This window comes from Sus scrofa, chromosome 2 (assembly GCF_054392235.1).
Source record: "Sus scrofa isolate SSC_HxYL_T2T_F1_AM1 chromosome 2, Sscrofa_HxYL_maternal_Yorkshire_Landrace_v2.0, whole genome shotgun sequence".
NCBI classification, from domain to species: domain Eukaryota; kingdom Metazoa; phylum Chordata; class Mammalia; order Artiodactyla; family Suidae; genus Sus; species Sus scrofa.
This window is the reverse complement of record NC_139384.1, coordinates 2,616,982-2,636,488: the sequence shown is the minus strand read 5'-3', so window position 1 is coordinate 2,636,488 and position 19,507 is coordinate 2,616,982. Positions and strand designations below refer to the sequence as shown.

At 56.8% G+C, this 19,507-nt stretch overlaps 1 protein-coding gene across 13 annotated transcripts in view; it reads right to left on the bottom strand.

Moving 5' to 3' along the window:
- The window catches only part of SHANK2 (SH3 and multiple ankyrin repeat domains 2), a 513,576-nt gene that overhangs the window by 410,204 nt on the left and 83,865 nt on the right, over window positions 1-19,507 (bottom strand). For all 13 annotated transcript variants that reach the window (XM_085010449.1, XM_085010452.1, XM_085010454.1 and 10 more), the window contains exons 5-7: window positions 9,399-9,602; window positions 5,969-6,040; window positions 3,750-3,858 (exon numbers count right to left, since the gene is read on the bottom strand). In XM_085010449.1, the coding sequence (XP_084866575.1) occupies window positions 3,750-3,858; window positions 5,969-6,040; window positions 9,399-9,602 (385 nt within the window). The remainder of the gene's footprint in view (window positions 1-3,749; window positions 3,859-5,968; window positions 6,041-9,398; window positions 9,603-19,507) is intronic.

Here is a 19,507-nt window from a genome sequence, read left to right as displayed (position 1 = left end):
AGGGAGGAAACATCAATGCACACGAGGGAGTGAAAGAAGCCCACACGAGCAGGCCACACACTGTGTGATTCCAACCACCTAGTGTTCTGGACACAGTGAAGAGAACCGCGGTTGCCAGGATGTCGGGGCGGCGGGATGAAGAGACACGCACGGGGTTTTACGGCAGTGAAACTCCTACAATGCTGCTGTCATGGTGCATCTGGGTCCTGACACACAGTCTTAAAGCTCAGCCGCCAGGCAGCCCGAATGGTAAAGTGAATGTCTGTCAATAATGTAACAAGGTATCGGAGCTCCCCTGTGTCACGGTGGGTTAAGAACCCAACTGCAAGGGCTCGGATTGCTGCAGAGGTACGGGTTCAATCCCCAGCTCAGCGCAGTGGGTTAAAAGGGTCCAGCAGTGCTGCAGCTGCGGCTCCGATTCCATCCCGGGCCCAGGAACTTCCATCAAAAAAAAAAAAGTATCACTTCTGATTCATTGGTGTAAGAACAGCCATGTTAATGCAACATGTTACAACCGGGGAGCCCGGGGTGGAGAGGTGGTTATGGGACCCCCAACCTGTTCTTTCTCCTGAATTTTCTATAAACCTAAAACCGTTCTAAAAAATAACGCCTGCTAATTTCAAAGCATGGGAGCGAGAGCCAGAGAAAGCTGTGTCTCACACGGAGTATTAGCTACAAGAAGCAAAACCGAAGAAGAAAACTACCACTTGACAACCACCAAGGGCGAGCTGGTCAGTAATTCTGTTTTAAATGTGCAGCTGAAAATAAACCATGATTCCTCATGTAGCTGCCCAGACCGAAACCCGAACCCAACCCCACCAACCCCTCTGTTTGCCCCCTGTTGATCCCCGGGTGAGTGAGATCAGGGCGAAGGCCGGCAGCAAGGACGCTGGGAGACACCTGTCCTGTACTTGACCGCCAACCTGACGGGGACGCGTCCTGGGTCAGCGCCTTTGCCGGAACGCCTGCCCCTCGTTCTGCGCTGTCACTTCACACGGGTTAGAAGGGAAAAGAGTTTCCGCTTTCTTCTCTCAGCGTTGCTGCTTCCTGATCAGGAGCCCAGAGGCTGTCGTCATGGAGACAGTCCAGGAAACCCCAGCGTCCACTTAACCCCATGCCACCTTCCCTGCGGGGCACTGCTCCCGGCCGAGTCTGTCCGAGGCCTGGGCCGAGTGGACAAGGTTCGGCCTCGGTCTTATCCTTCCCAGGTCCCTGCTGCTTGGCTGTCACTGCTGTCACACTGACACTGTCCATCACCACAAGGGCTGTGGCTTTCACTCCAGGCAGGGCCAAGAGAAACCGGCTACCCTGAGGTCTGTGCTGCTGCGCTGCCAGAAGCTAAGGCAGGGTCGGTCCTGGAATAACAGCCATCGAACGCGTGGAATCCAGAACATACCAGGCTGGTGAGGAGGCCTGGGACGTGCCTGGAAAGGGAATCCTGGAAACAACCACAGATGAGCCAGGCCGGCAGGAGCCCAGGCCAAAGGTCCGCCACTGCCCCTGAGGGCCCAAGTCCACGCTCAGGAGTCCCGGACCCGTTGGCCAAAAAGCCTACGTGTCGTGATGGACAGAGCACCTCCCCCCCAGCTCCCTCACAAGCTGGGAGCCAGCCCGGGTGACAGAGCTCAGAGCAGCCTGCAGACCGAGGGGCCAGAACCACTGCTCTCTGCGTGCCCACCCCGCCCAGGTGCTCAGAGCTTCTGCGTAGACTCCCATGGGCTCCACCTCTGCTGCCTGCCCCAAGGCTGCTGCCCCTGCGGACAAAGCAGCCCCACAGCTGCCCGGCCCCCAGCCAGACTCTCTGCAGGGGCCACGTGCCCCCACCCGCCACACACCCTTCTCCTGGCCCTGGGGTCCTCGCCCCATCACTCCTGACCTTGGAAGTCAGGCTCCCCGCAGGGACGGCCAGGCGTCTTCCTCGCAGGGTCCCCACCTCGGCCTTGTGCTTCACTCCGCCTGGTCAGGGCGCCCGGGAGCCCAGCTTGTCCTCGTCCCCTGCACACAGACTCTCGGCCTCCCTGTCTCCCCAAGGGTCCGCCTGGGCTGGTACCTGCTCATCTTCAGCCAGGCCTCTGTGCTCGGCCCCCGCCCACGCTGCCTCGTCCCTCACACGTGCTCTGCCCCCTCCAAGCACACACGTGAGCTGTTCTGTCCCTTGGCATCTCGGGCACCGAAGCTCAGCCGCTGGCGGCCCTGCTCTCACGTGGCTCACGGTTACATTTAGGAGACGGCATCGACGGCGCAGCCGCCCGTGCACGGCCGGATGAGCACAGGGTGGCCCTGCCCCCAGCCTCGGGGCTCGGAGGAGCCCCCACGAAGGATGAGAACACTCATTCTTCAGCTAACGAGCACATCGGGTGTGGGTTCGGTGACTGCGAGCTGGACGCAGGTGTGTGACGATGGCACAGGATGGGTTCGTCCACCCCAAGGGGACGGGGGAGGGCAGCCCCTACTCACGAGTCCAAGAGGAATGAACGCTCTCAGCTCAGCATAACCTGCCTGCCTGGGCGAACGCTCTGGGTTGCCGTGGAGACCCTCACCTGAGCCACTCGCGGCTCTCATGGCAGCCTAACCTCAGCACAGGCTCACACGGCACGTCCCACCTCAGGGACATTGTGCGATGTCTGGAGGCACCTTTGGTGGCCACAGCTGGGCAGGGAGTGTTGCTGGCATTTGAAGGTGAAGGCCAGGGATGCTGCAAACATCCTACGACGCACAGGACAACCCCCTACCTTAAAGAGCTGCCAGCCCCACGTTGGAATGATATTCAGCCCTGAAAAAGGAAATCCCGCCATGTGCAAGACTGTGGCTGGACCCTGAGAGCACGATGCCGTGTGAAGTGAGTCAGGGAGAGGACAGACGCCAATGAGCTCACTCACCCATGGCATCTAAAACAACTGAACTCAGAGAAACTGCACAGACTGGTGGTTACCAGAGGCAGGAGATGGGGGCGAGTGAGCCGGGTGGGGCAGGGCGGGGATCAAAAGGTACCAACTCTTCCAGTTGGAAGGTAAGTCCTGGCGATGTCACGTCCAGCGCAACGCCTACAGTTAGTGATACGGAGTCACGTGCTTGAACGTTGCTAAGAGAGCAGATCCTAAAAGTTTTCATCACCAGAAAAAAAAAAAAAAAAAAAAAAAAGCCTAACTACAGGTTGGGGGGGGAGTTTAACTAAATGCACTGCGTCTGATCATTTCCCGTTATATTTACCCGTCAAATCATTCTGTTGTACACCTAAAACTAATACAAGGTTTTGTGTCAACTGTGCTTCAACAAAACTGGAAACAAAAAGAGAAAAGATACAAGTAAATAAAAACGAGTGTCTGTTGGCAACAAGAAAGGACTGTCCAGCTCTAGTGTCCGCAGGGCGAGGCTGAGAGCCCGGTAAGGTTTTACCCCCCATGTGATCAGAGACCCCACGGACTTGGTTTCCAGGAAGCGGGGCCAAGACACGGATACACGCGCATGCTCATGTTGTGTGTAATTCTTCCAGGGCTGACACGACAGCGCCCCCGTGTGGTCACTCATTCACTCGCTCACTCAACTCGGGTGAGCTCTGAGCACCTGCTCTGTGCCAGGCACGTGCTGGCTGCTGGAGATTCTGCGGAGCAAACTCGAGATCCCAGAGGAGGGAAAAAACACGTTAAAACCCTAGTAAAGCACGAGGCTGTGCCTGCGCTGTAATCTGAAGGACAGAATCACTTTTTCTCCCTGAACCTACACTTCAGTGGGGTGGCCTGAAGTCTCACCTCCAGTCTCCAGGTCATGGAAATTCGGGTCCAGGCCGCGTTCCAGCATCTTGACGATCTTCTCCACCGACCGGTGCTGGACGTGATCCATGCATTTTTTCAGATTGGCCTAAAGAGAAAGGGGAAAACCAGCCTGTCTTTACAGAGGAACGTGCCTCCAGAGCCACGGGAAGGCTCCCGACGAGGTCCGCTGCCTGCCTCCCCGGGCCCCACGGCAGAGTCGTTCTGCGTCTGGAACCCCAGGGCCATGCCTGGAAGCCAGTGGGTGGCAAATGCAATCGGCCTGTCCTGGATGAATGTTCTAGAAATCTCCCATCATCTCTGTCTCTGCCGAGAGTCGCAGGACCTTCACTTTCAAAAGCATGACACCTGCACCCCTATGTTCACGGCAGCCCTATTCACAGGAGCCAAGACACGGAAACAACCTCAATGTCCATTAACAGAGGATTGGATTAAGAAGATATAGTACAGACATACAATGGAATATTACTCAGCCATAAAGAGAAAATAATGCCATTCGTAGCAAGGTGGATGCAACGAGACATCCTCATACTAGGTGAAGTAAGTCAGAGAGAGGAAGAAAAGCACCATATGATATCACTTGGATGGGAATCTAAACCAGAGCACAAACGAACCTATCTGCAGAACGAAACAGACTCACCTGCAGAACAGAAACAGACTCACAGACACAGCGAACAGACTCGTAGTGGCCGAGCGGGAGGGGGAGGGGGCGGGATGGATGGGGCATTTGGGGTTAGGAGATGCAAACTGTTACAGGTAGAATGGATAAGCAATGAGACCCTGCTGCACAGCACAGGGAACTCTATCCAGTCTCCTGGGAGAGACCAGGATGGAGGGTAATTAAGACAGGAAATGTGTGTATATGTGTGATGGGTCACTCTGCTGTACAGCAGAAATTAATATAACACTAAATCAAAAATAAACGCACAAATAAGTAAAAATTTTTAAAAAAGGATGAGCCACCCAGACTGCTTTGAAAAACCACTGTTTTCACCTCTGGCGAGCAAGGCCCAAGGCCCCTCATCTCCAAAGGGGCAGCCTCCATGGAGTGCGAAAGGGCCCCACTCGCTCTTAATCCCCCTTGGGGGAACCCCGTGACCATGAGGCAGAATTAGGGGTGCTGGGTCACCAAGCGATTCAAGGGGAGGGTGACATTACTCCCCATGAGACAGAGACGACCAGGGCCTCAACCCCAAACGGGCTGCCCACCTCCTCTGCAAGGAAATGGCTTCTGGGCCATCTCGCGGACAGCCTGGGCCACAGGACGTGAATGGCAGCATCCAGAGGCTTCCACTGGTGAATCCCACATCCTCAGTGGCCCGCTTCCCGCCTCTACCCACACCCCTCCGCAAACAAGCCCTGGGACCCTTCAGCTCATGGACACAGGCTGGGTCTCCACTAAACTCTTTCCGTACATCCTGGGACCAAAAGGACCCAAGGACCCAAAAGGACCCAAAAGGACCCAAGGACAAAGGACACACCCCGTTTCACTTGACAGCTTCCTTGCTGTTCACTAATGGACCTTTCTTCAGACGCACAAACATGCTTTTGTCTCCATCTCAGAGGTAAAAAAGGAGAACTGGGAGCTCCCTGGTGGCCTGGGGGGTTAAGGACCTGGGGGGTTAAGGACCTGGCACTGTCACGGCTGTGGCTCAGGTTTGATCCCTGGCCCGGGAACTTCTGCATGCCATGGGTGCAGCCAAAAAACCAAACCAAACCAAGACGAAAAACCCAAACTCGGAAGTGCCAGGCTCGGAGTCTAAACATCCCTGTCCAGGCGGAATCCAGTGGCAGAGGAGTCGGGTGTCCTGTGGGGCCCGAAATTCTCCCTGGCTGCCCGCATGCATCTCAGCTCCACGCAGGTCGTCTAAACAGCCTTTAGCCACCAGAGTGGCCGCAGCAGAAACCTCTTCAGTGCTGTCCCTGTTGTGGCAGCAATGGCTCAGCCAGAACAGCCACCCCTCCTCCGGGAAACTCCCAGAAGGAGGGGAGCAGAAGGCAGGGCTCCAGCCTCCCCTCTCGGGGACCCTGCTTCCCTTCTGCGCAGGCACCTCACGGGTCTGCCTCCCCCAGAGGAGACAGCGCGGTGTGCAGTGGGGCCCGGCGGCAGCAAGGGGAACCCTCTGCCCGGAGCTGCCTGCCCTCTGAAGATGAGGTCACCGCCCAGAACGCCTTCGCGACGGCCACCTCTCGCTCACCTTGGTGTGCAGCTTGGCCAGCTGCTTCTCGTCCAGGTTGGACTGTTTATACACCCGCTTCTTGTAGCGAAACTGGCACAGACACAAGAACAAGAGAAAACCAGGTAAATACTTCACCGGGCTGTTGAGAGGAAAGAACCTGCCTTGTCCGTGGCTATTTCCCCCCTGGAGGGGGCGCCCTACCCACCCTTCTGGAGTGAAATAAACGACTCCTGTTACACCGCAGACTCTGACGGAGGAAGAGCAGCTTCTGCTGAGATTCTGCTGCCCTTCTGGCCAGAAAGTCACAAACGGAGGCGTTCCCATTGTGGCTCAGCAGGTTAAGAACCCGACTCGTATCCATGAGGACGCAGGTTCGATCCCTGGCCTCGATCGGTGAGTTAAGGATCCAGTGTTGCCGTGAGCTGGGCTGTAGGTCACAAATGCGGCTCGGATCCCGTGTTTCTGTGGCTGTGGTGTCGGCTGGCAGCTTCGGCTCTGATTTGACCCCTAACCCGGGAACTTCCCTAGGCGGCAAGGGTGCCACTGAAAAAAGAGAAAGTCACAAAAAAGAAACAAGAATCCAAACCCGCTTTACATGCCTCCTGTGTCCTCGACACCAACTTTATTTAACTCGCGTGAGAAGCCCCAGCCTGGCGACGCCCCGCCCTCAGCCTGCAGCCTCCGCCTGGGACCCCGGCGCGTAGACTCACTGCCCCAAACGGCAGGGCCTCCTCTAGACTAGAAGAGACGTCCTGGGACCAGAGGGGCACCTTGCGCAGGTGCAGCGATGGTGCCCAGGAGGGAGCCCTGGGGCGCGGGCTGCTTCCCCACCCCCAGTGCCTTTCGCCTGAGGCCGCCTCCCCTCCCAGGGCGCCTGGCCGCTACTGTAGCAGAGGCACCACGGCGGGTTGGGGAAGGATGCTGATGAGCTGGGAGTCACTAGGATTCCAGGCTGAGACATCGCTCCAATTCCAGCCCCCCTCCCACTGTCCCAGCAGCTCAGCAACTGGGCTGGACGCCCCCACCCCCACCCCCGAGTCTCAAACTCAGTCTCCTTGTCCGTCGCGTGGGGATCTAAACACAAACTCCCAGGGTGGCCCCAAGATTGAACCTGAGCTTCCTGGCACAGAACAGGCGCTGGGCAGAAGCTGTCTTATCTGCACCCCTGCCCCCCATTGCTGGGCGGGGGATGGGGGTGAGAGGCAGGCTCAGGGCAGGGGCAGGCTAAGCCTGAGAGTCGATCCAGAGCAGTAGCTTTTTATTGTTCTCTCCACTCTGCTCCAAACCAGACAGCCATCCCGCAGCAGACAAAATTCCTTGGTGGCACAGACCTAAACAATTTATGTTTGTTTGTTAATTTTATGGCCACACCCGCAGCCTATGGAAGCTCCCTGGGCCAGGGACTGAATCCAAGCCACAGCTGCAGCCACTGCACCAGCCTGGGGATTGAACCTGCACCTCCAAAGCAACCCGAGCCACTGCAGTTGGATTCTTATTCCACTGTGCCACAGCGGGAACTCCAACTTGATTTAAGTGCCAAAATAAACCAGTGAAATCAGGAAGTCCCGTGACACACAGGCCGAGCAGCTCCTGGATGAAGTGTGCCGACGTGAACGGCAGGGTCCACCTGGCGGGAGGGGACGCAGCCCGTTTTAGGATCCTGCAGCGTTCCTTCTGCGGCTCAGCAGCTAATGAATCTGACTGTATCCATGTGGACACAGGTTCGATCCCTGGCCTCGCTCAGTGGGTTAAGGATCCGGCGTGGCCATGAGCTGCGGTGTAGGTCGCAGATGAGGCTTGGATCCCGTGTTGCTGTGGCTGTGGTGCAGGCCAGCAGCTGCAGCTCCTTGATTCAACCCCTGGCCTGGGAACCTCCATATGCTGCATGTGTGGCTCTAAAAAGCAAAAAAAAAAAAAAGAAAGAGTCCACAACACCCCGGACGGGAGCAGAGAAGATCCTTCCCGGAGCCGCAGGTTCACGGCTTGTGGCTACAGAGGGAAGCAGGCTCAGAAGCACAAACGCCTTTTTCTGCTCTTGTCTCCGTGTTCCCTAAGCAGCCGCCGTGTCTTACTGAAATCATCCAAGGCAGAGAACGCCTATCCACGCCGGCCCGGTGAGTCCAGCTCCGGGCCCGGCTCAGCCCTGCCCAGCGGACGACCCGGCAGGACGGTCCTGTGCACGGGCCCCCACCCCCCACCAAGGGAGGGCTGGTTCCGAGCAGATCTCCAACCAAGGGCTTTTCCATGGGTTCCCATTTTTTTCGGATGTGCCTGCAGCATGAAGAAGTTCTCAGGCCAGGGAGCTTGCACCACAGCAGTAACAACGCCAGGTCCTTAACCCGCTGAGCCACCAGGGAACTCCAACGAATCCCCATTTCACAGACGAGCAAACTAAGGTCAGAACAGGAAGTCACATGACTCCCCAGTGGCACCTGGCCTTTTCTGCCATGGCTACTCTTCTCCCTGGTCCTACACGATCCACCTGAACGGGGACCCCCAAACCTCAGCCTCGACGGCACTGGCAGACCCAGGAGCGTGCAGACGAGGAGCCGCCCTGGTCCGCGATGCCTCCGACCTCAGAGTCACCCCCTCAATGGCCCAGATGCCACCTGTGGTTCCACCCTCCCAGGCTCTCGCTGCTGACAAAGCAGACACGGATGTCACCACTTGACAACAGTGACAGGTGTGGCAGTAGTAGACATGCCCACACTGCCACCTCTCCTGTGTCGCTGTCTCAACAGATCACGTGGGAACACCGTATCTCGGGGTGTGGCAAACTCGGGGTCCCAAGGGCAGGGACTGGACACACTTTCCATGGGCATAGGGCTGCCCTGGACACGTGCCCTGCACTTCAGGAGGCAGCCCCAAGAGCACATGACTGGCCCCAGCAGCTCAAAGAGTCCACTGGGCATCATGCTTCTGCTAAGAGCAGGGTGGCCCCTGGCTCCCCTGTGCCCAGGGGCAGGAAGTCTGACTTGGGGAGGCAGAAGGAGCCCCATTCTGCACCCTCAGGGCTCACAGGTCTTGGTGACACCAGCTGGGATGAGGCCCGTGGTTTGCTCCCACCCACATGTCTCTCCAACAGAGTCATCAAATCCACAGTGAGAAAACAAATGGCTAAAAACGCACAACAGCCCACCAATCACAATCAAATTAGCTGTAACCTCAAGGCAGCAAATTAAATTTCTTTTACGGCTGCACCTGCGGCATATGGAAGGTCCCAGGCCAGGGGGTTGAATCAGAGCTGCCGTGGCAGGCCCACACCACAGCCACAGCAACATGGGATCCTTAACCCACTGAGCGAGGCCAGGGATCAAACCTGCATCCTCACGGACACTGTGTCGGGTTCTTAACCCGCTGCGCCACAACGGGAACTCCCCACTTGTTTAAGAGTGGAGCTGGGGGGTGTCCTCCCCGCCCGTGCCCAGGCTGTAGGCGGGACCCGTACCTCCAGCGAGGGGATGCCCTTGCCGGTGGGCTGCGGGTACTCCCGCAGAAGCCGCTCCTCATCCAGGAACTTGCCGTGGCGCCCGTCGCTCGCCGGCTGGAACAGCCCGTAGTTCAGAATGTCCTTCAGGCTCTGGTTCAGCGAACACAGAATCCGCTGCTTTGCAACCCACACCGTGGCATCCGGGTTAAATCGAATGCACTTCTGCAGTGGAGGGACAAAGACACCTGGTTAGTGACACAGGAGGCCACCTGGGCACGTGGCTGGAGATGCCAGAGGGGCTTCCATTCCATCCCGAGAGCTTCGCTGCGCCCTGGAGCCCCCGGCTGTTCAGGGTGAAAGAGTAAGACCTTCTCGGCGCTTTGGTGACCATTCGAGCGGAAGCGCAGGTTCACTCGCTGTCTCCGTGGCCTCCCCTCTCACCCCCAGCTCTGCTCTCTCAACCACCTCGGGCAGCTCTCTCACTTATGTGGGGCTTCTCAAACGTCCACACTTGTTAAAACACGGATTGTCACCCCTCCCGCTCCCCGCAGAGTGTCGGAGGCAGCGGCTCTGGGTCGGGCCCAGAAGCCGTATTTCTCACCAGTTTCGAGGTGATGCTGTTCCAGCCGGGCCAGGGAACAGATGACCACCGCTCGAGCAAATTGCAGTGTGGCCTGACTGTCTCATCTGACACCTCAGACGCAGAGGGGCACGGCCTCTGGCAACCACCCCGATTGCCTGACTCGGAACCTACAGCTGTAAAAACACTGATGCCAGCCCTCCCGAGCCACAAAGGAAGGCAGTTGGGAAAAACGGCTTGCTTCTGAAAGCCTATCACTTGTCATGAAAGTTAATTTTTGAAAAAGTAACGCAGTATGGACAACACCTGCAAACCAATCAGGGACACTTTTCAAAAACACAGCAGCGCCGCTACGAACCGGACAGACACGACCTGGTCACGCTCCCATTCCCTGCTGTGAGACTTGCCCGCCAGCCAGGAGGACATGCGGGAGGCCAGATCCGCTTCTGACCTTGACTTCTAACTCTTATCCAATTAAAACTCTCATTATCAGAGCCTCAACAAGAGCTGGGTTGCAGCAGAAGCATTCAGAAACTGCGAGCTCTCACTGGCTGTGGGGCTGAAGTCAATTTTCCGCAGGTGGATTCTGTGCGCCCAAGTACATGCACGAGGCCGTATCTCGTATCTTCCTGAGCCTCCGCCTCGGCTGAGCTCCTCCTTGCTGGTAAGATGACCCTGCTACTCCAGACAATGAGGTTGGTTCGGCGGGCAGCCCGGACCCCGCTGCTGGGAAACCCCACCCGGTGCGCCTGAACGTGTCTGTCCCTCCCCAGGGGTGAAGGCTGAATACAGAGGGAAGATGAGAGCACCTCTTGGGGCTGAGGGGGGGTCGGGGCCAGCTGTGCCCTTCAGGGACTGCCAGCCACAGCCCCAACCACCCCGGCTGAGTGAGAAGAACATCTGAAGACCCCAACCCCGCAAGCAAGCATGAGCAGGTGTGACCAAGTGGGACACTTCCTGCTTGGGGAATCATTGAGACCTCTGACTCCCATGACACGGGCACCCAAACTCAAGTTCCCTTGGATATCAGCCTCCAAAGAGGGCCTGAGGCCCCCCATCCCTCACCTCAGTCAACAGAAAGGATCCCACCAGCAGGTGAGCAGAGCACAGTCTAGGAGTCACCTCCAGGGTATCTGTGTGGCATCTGTAGAGGAGCCCAGAGACTGGTGCCCGCTGTCACTGAGTGGACAGGGCTGGGGATGCTGAGACCGTGTGGTGCACAGGCCAGCCGTGCACAAAGAAACCTCCTGCTCCAAAAAATGCCAAGAGGCCCCCACTGAGAAACTTCTGGAAGAAGGAGCTTGGTGGTCAGAAAGGCTTGGGTTTGTGAGCCAACTGCATACGCTAAGCTTGTGATCCTGGGCAAACTTAGCAACCCAGGACTCCAGTTTCTGTGATGGAAACCATGGCAACCTCATAACTTGTGGGGATGTTTTAAGGATCGGATTGAACACAGATAATAACGCCGTTACGGGTTGAACTGGGTTCCCCCAAAAGAGAAGGGTTCTTGCCCCTTAAGGAGCTCAGAGCTTGGAGGGGTGTGATGCTGGCGCTATGGGGAGGTTGATGGTGGTGGTGGCGGTGAGGAGGGTGCTGGTGGTGCTGACAGGGCTATTGGCGACGGTGACAGTGAACCGGACGGTGATGCAATGGCCACGATAGTCACACAGTCACGGGTGACACTGACCGACTCCTAATACGCCAGAAACTGTGCTAACTGAGCTTACCTTCGTCACAACTGTGAATGCCAAGTATTACTGTAGTCATGAGTATGGATATAACATGACGACTGCATCAGTAACTATACTTAATATGTTCTTAAATTATAATATAAGTATCATTATTCCCATGCCCAGATGGGGAAGCTGAGCCTCCAAGAGTCATGCAACCACCTCAAGGTCGCATGTCCAGGAATTGGTGGAAGTTCAACCTCAGCCTGGTTCCCGAGTCCTCGCTGTTTGACGGACGCGTGATTTCCTCTCCACAGTCGCCCATGGCCCCTCAGCGCAAATTTTAAGACACGGGACAGTCACCGAGAAAACGGAAGAGGCTCTTCCCGCCCAGGTCCTTTGTGGACCGCTGCCTTTGTTCAGATGTCCCAATTACCTGTCAGTCTGCCCCAGGGTTGAACGCTGGCAGCTACAAGGGCGAACGCGTTTAACCTCCACCGTGAGGGAGAGGGTTTGAAAGACGCTGTATAATTCTTTTCAAAGAAGTAGACGCTAGGCTCTGAGATGCTTTTAAAAATAGACAGTGACAAAGCTCGAGGCACGTGGGGCTGGGCAGGTGAGCCACCGCTGCATCTCTGGGCAAGAGCAGAGGAGAGCCGCAAACGGGGCGTCCTTCCCGCCACCTCGGGCTGGGCTCCCGGGAGGGTGGACCAAAGAAAGGCCTCCGAGGAACAACAGAGCACTTCAAACAAAGGTTTTTACAACAAAGCACATCAAACAAAGGTTTTTTACCCCGGTGCGAATTCCCAAGGCTGAAAAGAAGCTCTGAACCAGCTCATCAGCCTACAGCGGTGGAACAGCCACTGGGCTCTGGGGACAAAGGAAGGTGCTGAGCACGAAGCCGAGTTCACAGGGCAGTAGGACGCAGGGAACCGGGTGCCCGGCCACAGCTGAGTAACTCCAGGGCGGGCTGTGCGCGGACACCCGACCTAAGAACCCAGCCCCGCCCCCCAAACAGATGCCTTCCCCTCATCTCCCTCCCCATCTCAGGGGCAGGACCTCCTCCCATGAGGAGTTCTCGATTCTGCCCTGCCCTGCACTTCTAGATCCGTCTGGATTGCACCACCGCCTGCAGTGCTCGAGTCTCGGTCTGGCCCTCACTGCTGCCAGCAGCGTCCGTCCTCTCTCCCCGGGTTGCTCTTAGCCCCTGTGCTGAGCTCACCCCACACAACCCGATTCCCAGCAGCCACAGGGTCCCCTCTCAAGCCAAGTGCTCCCACGTCCCGCCTGTCAGTGCCCAATGCCTGCCTCTGCCCGTGCCCAGGCCCCATACACGCATGCACTGGCACACACACACACACACACACACACACACACACACACAAACGTGTGTATAAACACACATAAACAAAACACACAGACACACAGGCACCTGTATATGAACACATAAAAACACACAAATGCAAACACACATACACACAAGCACACACACACACTCTAACAATGCCCAAACATTCACGGGCCACCCTCTGGAATGACAGGTCACATGCACTCCTGGGCACCTGTGCCCGCAGCTGAGCGTCCTCATCTGCCAGCTGAAGTCGCACACACACCTCCCAAGAGGGCCCAGGACGTGCCCTCCCTGTGGCCGCCTCAGCCCGAACTGACCCCTGAGCTCCCTGAGTTGAACCCACTGCCCACGGACCACCCACGCTCATCCGGCTGCCCCCGCCCCCTCCCGCCCAGCCTGTGGGTCACAGTGCCACCACCCCGCATTTCTCTGGCCTCCTGGGAGGTGAGGCGGAGTGTTCTTAGCTTCACAATGGTCCCCCCTCCCCTGACTGACAGGTAGCCGTGGTACCTGTCACTCCCTGGTCTCCTGCTGTGACATCGGATCCTTCTGAAACCTCCCGGTGCGTCTGGGCTGAGCTGGTGGCTTAGGATGCAGGATACTTGCGAGAAGACGCAAGGCCTCTCCAAGAGGCCTGTCAGAGGGCTGCTCCCCCACCCCCAGCAGAGCCCTCATCGCGGGGTCGGGTGGTCCGGGGAGGGCGGGCTGCCGACAGGGCAGAGAAGCACACACTCTGTCCGTGAGATGGGGGTGGTGACCGACCCCTCCTTGATGTCAGGAGTCTGGGGCAGCCCGGCGTCCAGAAAGCTCTGGGACGCCTGCAGGCCGCTTCAGCGTCCCCACGAGGGAGGCGCCCTCAGCCAGGTAAGCGTCCGCAGCCTTCTCCAGGCCACGGCCACGGCCTCTCTCTCTCAATCCGCAGGCGCCACCGACCGCCTCCCTACCCCTGAGTGTGAGATGCTGCGTGAGGACTGGCTTTGTCCCTCTCTTGCCATCACCAGACCTGCAGCTTAGTAGCGGCCAATGGAGCCGAACTGCACGGAACACAAAGTGCCATCAGGATGATGGAACCCAGCAGGAAAGCCAGGTCTGGGCTGGGTCGGGACCGGGACCAGGACCAGGATGGTGGGAGCTGCCATTTCTGGGGCCTGCTCGGCCCCACATGGGCTGGGAACTCGTCATCTCATCGAACGAGGCAAAACCCCTGAGCTGTGGCCGCTGTGCGGTTAAGCCGCACGGAACTCCAGCCCTTCTGCGGGCCGAGCTCCTGGTCAAGTTCACGCTGACCATGAAGAGCGAGTCCCACTCTCCTAAGTGGTCAGCATGACGTGTAGCTGTTCTGGGAGACCAGAGGCTGAAAACCCGGACACCAGGGGAGGCACAGGGGGCCCTAGAAATGGAGCAGCAGCCCCCCGCCCCGGCCGCATGGGCCACGGGAGACCCTGGGTCTGTGCGTATGAGTCCGCTCGGGCTGCTGTAACAAACACCACAGCCTGGGCGGCTTAAACAGCAGACAGCCTTGTCCCCCGTCCTGGAGGCTGGCGTCTGAGCCCCAGGGGTGGGCAGGACTGCTCCCTCCCGAGGTCTCTCTCCTGGGCGTGTAGACGGCCGTCTGCCCCCCGTGTCCGCGCAGGGCCGTCCCTCTGTGCGTGTCTGTGTCCTGACCTCCTCTTCCTCTAAGGACCCCGGTCCTGGGGGATTGGGCCCCACCCCCGTGACCTCAATTTACCTTCATCACCTCTTTAAAGATCCCCCTCCCCAAGTACGGTCCCAGTGGGGTGCTGGGGGTCAGGATATTGGGGGACACAACACAGCCCATCACACTGTGAACATGGCCAAGTCTCTGTCTCACCCCGAGGGCCCCACCGGGGCCATGTCTGTGTAGCCAACTAAGTCACGGCAGGCCACCAAATCTGGTGCCTTGGGCTCTGATGTGTCTACGGGACAAGCTGGCCTGCAGGACAGAAGCCAGCAGAAGCTGGACAAGGCTGTTCTGATTCACAAAAACACAGCAAGAGACTCTTGTGTAAGCGAGTCGGTCGCTTTGCAGATCTGCTCTGGGCCCTGCGAGAGGGAGCTGCCGACAGGGGCCGTTCTGTAAGATGCCGGAAGGGTAGGAAGCGGCTGGACAGAGCTCGATCACGCGGGGAATGTGACACCACGTGCAACAGGTACTGTTAGCGAGCTGTCTGGAGGCCGGGGGACGAGCATCCACAATCCAGGCTGAATCATTTGACCCGTGCAGGTCCCTCCCCTGCCCTTCTGCCCACTCACGGTCCTCAGGTGAGGCTTAAATCCAGCTCGCTCTTGCCTTCCTCCCAGAAAAATCGAGATGAATGCCAGGGTTGGGGTTGCAGTGACGAAGCACTCGGGGGTCCTGGTGCCGGGGGGGGCCTCCCTGCATCACCCCAGGCAGGTTACAGAGCTGGAAGCACAGACCCCAGTGAGGACAGACACCCCGGCCCTGAGGCTTGTTAAGCTGCATTCAGTAAAGAGGTCGGATGTTCTGGAAAAAAAAAACCGCTTCTGAGAACATCCGTCCTAACACAAGAGGCTCGTTTCACGTCACCCCCGACGCCTTTACGACGCGCTCAAAAGACCCACATAAAGGTACACGGAGCGGCGTCCTGGCCTCTCACGGCTGTTGTATGTGCTGTCTGTGTCTCTGCCAGCCTCTGCCACCCAAACTGTGCCTGGGGGTTTTCAAATGGCATCGTCCCCATGAAATACTGCTTTGTGCTGTGGACCAAGACCCATCGGGCTGTACTCGAGGCGGCAAAACATCAAGATGCTGTCATGGGAAACAGGTGAAGGCACATGTTTCTACGCCCTGAGGGAAACGCTGGGGGACCTTGACCCAGGAAGGACAGCCTGAACGGAGGAGGCCGAGGGCCGCGAGCTAGGGCTCCGAAGGTTGAAACACCAAGGAGGTCCAGCTGGCCCTGGATTTGTCTCTCCACTCAGAATAACACTTTTCAAACAAGCAAAGCTTGACAGCAGCCCCTGGTTGCTGCGGTGAAGTGGCAGGAGGGGCCTTTAAGGGGCCAGCTAGGGGTCCTCTGCCACTGCCAAGGCCATAGGCAGGGACAGGCACCGGCTGGGCTCTGTCAGAGATACATGCCCTCCTTGGAGGAGAGTTAATTCCCCCTGTTGGCATCATCATTTCAGGCAGGACCAGAGCAAAGCAGAGGACGTGCCGCTGACCGGAGAGGACCTTCTGGAATCAGTAAGTGGGGTGGGTAGGAGTAGATGGGGGTAGAATTAAACCGTCCTGACTGCAGACACAAAGCCCTTGCTGTGCGCCCGTGGGCCACGTGTAAGCAGCTCTCTGCAGGAAAGCATGCTCAGCAAGAAGCCCCTTTTGCTGTCACTTCAGCGAAGCTACACTGTAACTCATTTTTCAACCAGGCATTTCCACGTTTTATTCTTCTCTGGCCCAAGCGCACCTTTCAAATCTTTTTTTCTTTTTCTTCTGTTTTTTTCTTTTTTGGCTGCTGAGACATAAGGCATTCCCAGACCAGCGATCAGATCTGAGCCACGGTTACAGCATAGGCTGCAGGTGCTGCCATGCTGGATCCTTAACCCGGCCAGGGATCGAACCTGCGTCCCAGGGCTCCAGAAACACCACTGATTCTGTTGCACCACAGAGGGAACTCCCACCTTTCAAATCGTTTAATCACACAATACCTGCCTTAACCTGTCGGTTCCTTCCGCAGATCGAGGAAGCAGAAATGAAGGGTGACAGGTGACCCCATCGCTTCCTTAGCTTCCCCTTTGGTCATCTTCCGGACAAACTTCATGACCAGACTGTCTGAACAGGAACCATCTAGGACGTCCCGCTGTGGCGCAGCGGATTAAGGATCCAACTGCAGCAGCTTGGGTCCCTGCGGAGGTGCAGGTTCGATCCCCAGCCCGGTGCACTGGGTTAAGGATCCAGGGTTGCCGTAGCTACGGTATATGCCGGTTTCCATCCTTGGCCCAGGAACTTCCATAAGCCATGGATGTGGCTAAGACAGAAAACCTCCAGGGCAAGAATGTGGCAGTCCTGACCCCCAACTTAATGATCATTTGAGATTTCCTCAGTTTCTGTTTACAAGTTTCATGTCCTAGAAGAATCATCAGAGGTGGTTTACGGGGAACTCTGAGGCCACCGTCCCCCCCAGACGGCCAGCATTCTGAGTAAAGGCACCTCCCCTTTCTTATCGACACGTGTGGGTGTGGGCAGGTGGGGCGACCCCCCCCCACTCAGTAGCACATCAAAGGCATCATCATTTTATATTCTCCAGGAGGGGGTATTAGCAGCCCCAAGCCCTAAGAGAAACGCCCAGAACCTCAGACCCGCCCCAGCGTCATGCAGATACCGGGGCGGGGCTGGAATGAACGGCTGATGAGTGTCCAGTTGACCCACAACCCAGGATGGAGCCGAGATACCGGCGGGGGCGCGGGGAAGGGGCGGGCAGCAAGAAGTAGATTCTGTGGGGAGAGAGGGGGACAGGAGACAGCAACCCCATCAGATGGGGACGGACGCTGTGCTGGTTGCTGTGCCCACCAAGCGAAATCAGGGCTCCATCCATTTGCCCAGAAAGGAAGGCTGGGAGCAGAATGGTCAGAACTAGGCGGGGAGGAGGTCCAGGCCCAGCCTCGGAAACCCAACCACAGAGCCAAGGGGCTGGAAAACAGCCTCATCCTCGGCATCAATGCAGAAAATGAAATATCAATGAGCCACACCTTCCACCTGCCACCTCTGGAACCCTCTGATCCGCCTGGGACACCTGGGAGGAGGGGACCTCTGCTCCCTCCCACTGCGGCCTCTGAACCACAATATTCTCACCACAGTGTGGGATGTGCACAGCTTTCTACAGGGGTGTAAGAATTCCAGACCGCACATTATTTTCTCAAAGGGATTTACGTGGGTACTAACACGAAGCTGAAGGAGAAGAGCGCGGGGGCCAGACGTCTGTCCTGGGGTGACGGGACCCCTGGGAGCCAGCCCCACCCTCTCCTACGTGGAGCACTGGCCCAGCGTCTAACGGGACCTGCGGCATAGAATCCTCACCACACACAGACTGAGGCCAGTGCAAGAGGCTTTTTGTCTTTCAAAGACGCATGAGAAAATAAAGCCCCTCTAGGCCTTTAGCTGCCAGTGGGATGAATAACGTGACATCAGTATGATCAGCACGAGGAGAGCCTGACTTCCTTGGGGGTCTTTCCCCAAGGACGCCTGAGCCTTCCCCTTTGTTTTCAACAGTCAATGACTCACCCATTTCCTGACTAAAACGGCAAAGCACAAGCCGCTCCATTGAAGGAACACAAGGGTGAACATCTCACCGCATCTTGGAGAAAACGAAGGCAGAGGGAGTTGGGGGCTGGGAGAGAAGGGCTCTCTTTGGCCTCAGCAACCAACTACTGATGCAAGAAAGAAAACCAGATCCCCTGCTTTCATCCCCAAAAGAGATCCCAATGCATCCTACAAAAGGGATAACAGGGTTGCTCAAAATAGAGAGCAAACATCCAAACCATATATTTCTGTAATGCAAAAGGGTGGATGGATAGGTGGGTGGATGGCTGGATGGCTGGGTGGATGGGTGGATGGATGGCTGGATGGATGAATGGATGAGTGGAGTGATGGGTGAGTGGATGGATGGATGGATGGATGGATGGATGGATGGATGGATGAATGGATGAAGGGATGAGTGGAGTGATGGGTGGGTGAGTGGATGGATGGATGGATGGATGGATAAAGGGATGGATGGATGGATGGATGGATGGATGGATGGATGGATGGGTGAGTGGATGGATGAATGGATGGATGGATGGATGGATGAGTGGATGGATGGATGGATGGGTGAGTGGATGGATGGATGGATGGATGGATGGATAAAGGGATGGATGGATGGATGGCTGGATGGATGGATGGGTGAGTGGATGGATGGATGGATGGATGGATGGATGAAAGGATGAGTGGAGTGATGGGTGGGTGAGTGGATGGATGGATGGATGGATGGATGGATGGATGGATGAATGGATGGATGGATGAGTGGATGGATGGATGGATGGGTGAGTGGATGGATGGATGGATGGCTGGATGGCTGGATGGATGGATGGATGGATGAGTGGATGGATGGATGGATGGATGGATGAGTGGATGGATGGATGGGTGAGTGGATGGCTGGATGGATGGCTGGATGGATAAAGGGATGGATGGATGGATGGCTGGATGGATGGATGGATGAGTGGATGGATGGATGGATGGATGGATGGATGGATGAGTGGATGGCTGGATGGATGGATGAATGGATGGATGGATGGATGGATGGATGGATGGATGAGTGGATGGATGGATGGATGGATAGATAGATACTAACAATAAAAAAAATCCTAAAAATATAACACCAAGTGGAAAACATGTCATAAATGACATGCCCAGTGTGATATCAGATATATATATATATATATATATATATATATATACATATATATATATATATATACCTTTTTTTACACAACAACACAACACCATTTGGCA